Source organism: Vombatus ursinus, unplaced genomic scaffold (genome assembly GCF_900497805.2).
Source record: "Vombatus ursinus unplaced genomic scaffold, bare-nosed wombat genome assembly UNPS02014863.1, whole genome shotgun sequence".
NCBI classification, from domain to species: domain Eukaryota; kingdom Metazoa; phylum Chordata; class Mammalia; order Diprotodontia; family Vombatidae; genus Vombatus; species Vombatus ursinus.
In genome coordinates this window covers 24,246,102-24,247,532 of record NW_020954641.1, presented here as the reverse complement: position 1 = coordinate 24,247,532, position 1,431 = coordinate 24,246,102, and the positions used below count along the sequence as shown (strand labels likewise).

Sequence of the window (1,431 nt, the reverse complement as noted above, 5' to 3'; positions counted from 1 at the left end):
AGATAATATTTCCTTAGATACATGTTCGGTAAAGGATCCATCCAGCTGCTCAGGAATGCTTCTGAAATGGGTGTTGTAAAGAATCCTCATTAAATAATGCAGTATCTTGTTTATTGCTGTGTCTTCTATTGCATCCTAATAGTCTGCCTGTCTGTGCACTTCAATGTGGGAAAGCAATGGCTGGGGTTTATCCATCAGTATTATTTATTTCCCAACTTTAATTTTAACTTAATTCATTTCCCTGGAACATCTGTGATGGAGAGGGCTGTTGGTGAGTGAGTCAGGGAAGTGCCAGTAAGTCATGACTGATTGGATTATTCAGAAGCCTCTTTGCCAACTCTATACTTCATGTATGAATCATATATCATTGAGGAGGGAGCTGGCCATAACGCAAATCAATTAAATAACAACAGATAGTGCATATCACCTGAATACTAATGTTTGCTCTAAGAGGCAGCAGGGGTGTAGGACACAGAGGTTGGAGTCCAAGGGTCTGGTTTCAAGTTCTGCCTCTGTAGGTACCACTCGTGTTATTGATCTGGTGGGTCTTGGTTTCCTCCTCTAAAATGACTAGGCTGGACTAGTGTCCTCTGAAGGCCCTTCCAGCTCTAGTCAAAAACAGTGGCTTCTGGCTACAGTTAAGCTTTTGCTGTTTACTACCTAGAGTGCTATCTCTGGACAGTCTCACCTTTGCTACTGACTGCGGTGTGACCCTGGGCAAAGTCGCTTCGTTCGCTCCCCCCCCCCCCCCCCACTTGTCAATCCAGGACTGCTCCGCCGCGGGGCGCTGCTGCCCCCTCGTGGCGCTGCGCGGCGCCGCGCCTGCGCCTTGCCGCCCCCTGGCGGCCGCCCCGCGGGGACGCGTTCTTTTTCCCATCGTCCTCCGCTTGCGGGTGTTTCAAACATGGAGGAGCGGGAGCGGCGAGGGGCCGCGGGCAGGGCGGGGAGCCCCGGGAGCCCGCCCAGCCCGCGGCTGGACGTCAGCTCGGACCGCTTCGACCCGCTGCTGGCCCTGTACGCGCCGCGCCTGCCGCCCATCCCCTACCCCAACGCGCCCTGCTTCAACAACCTGGCCGAGTACGAGAGCTTCCTCCGGCTGGGCGGCCGGGGCCGGGGCCGGGGCCGGGGCCGGGCGCGGGGTCAGGCTGCCCCCGGGGCTCCGGGCGCCCCCGGCCCAGCCCCCGGCCCCGCCTCGTCCGCCTCGGGCTCGACGCGCCGGACCTCCCGCCGCCGCGGAGCGCCCGCCCCGGACCCCGAGCGCATCCAGCGGCTCCGCCGGCTCATGGTGACCAAGGAGGAGCCGGACGCGGGGGCCAGCGGCCCGGGCAGCAGCGGCCGCCCCGGCCGCAGGAGGAAGGCGCCGCGCAACGTCCTCACCAGGATGCCCCGTGAGTGCGGGCGGACCGGGGCTGCACGGCGGGGGGCGGGGGG

At 61.0% G+C, this 1,431-nt stretch overlaps 1 protein-coding gene across 1 annotated transcript in view; it reads left to right on the top strand.

Moving 5' to 3' along the window:
* Nucleotides 1-904: 904 nt before the first annotated feature.
* Nucleotides 905-1,431, top strand: part of LSM11 (LSM11, U7 small nuclear RNA associated) — a 13,262-nt gene continuing 12,735 nt past the window's right edge. Inside the window, exon 1 of the mRNA XM_027841818.1 lies at nt 905-1,388. Within this exon, the coding sequence (XP_027697619.1) occupies nt 905-1,388 (484 nt within the window). The remainder of the gene's footprint in view (nt 1,389-1,431) is intronic.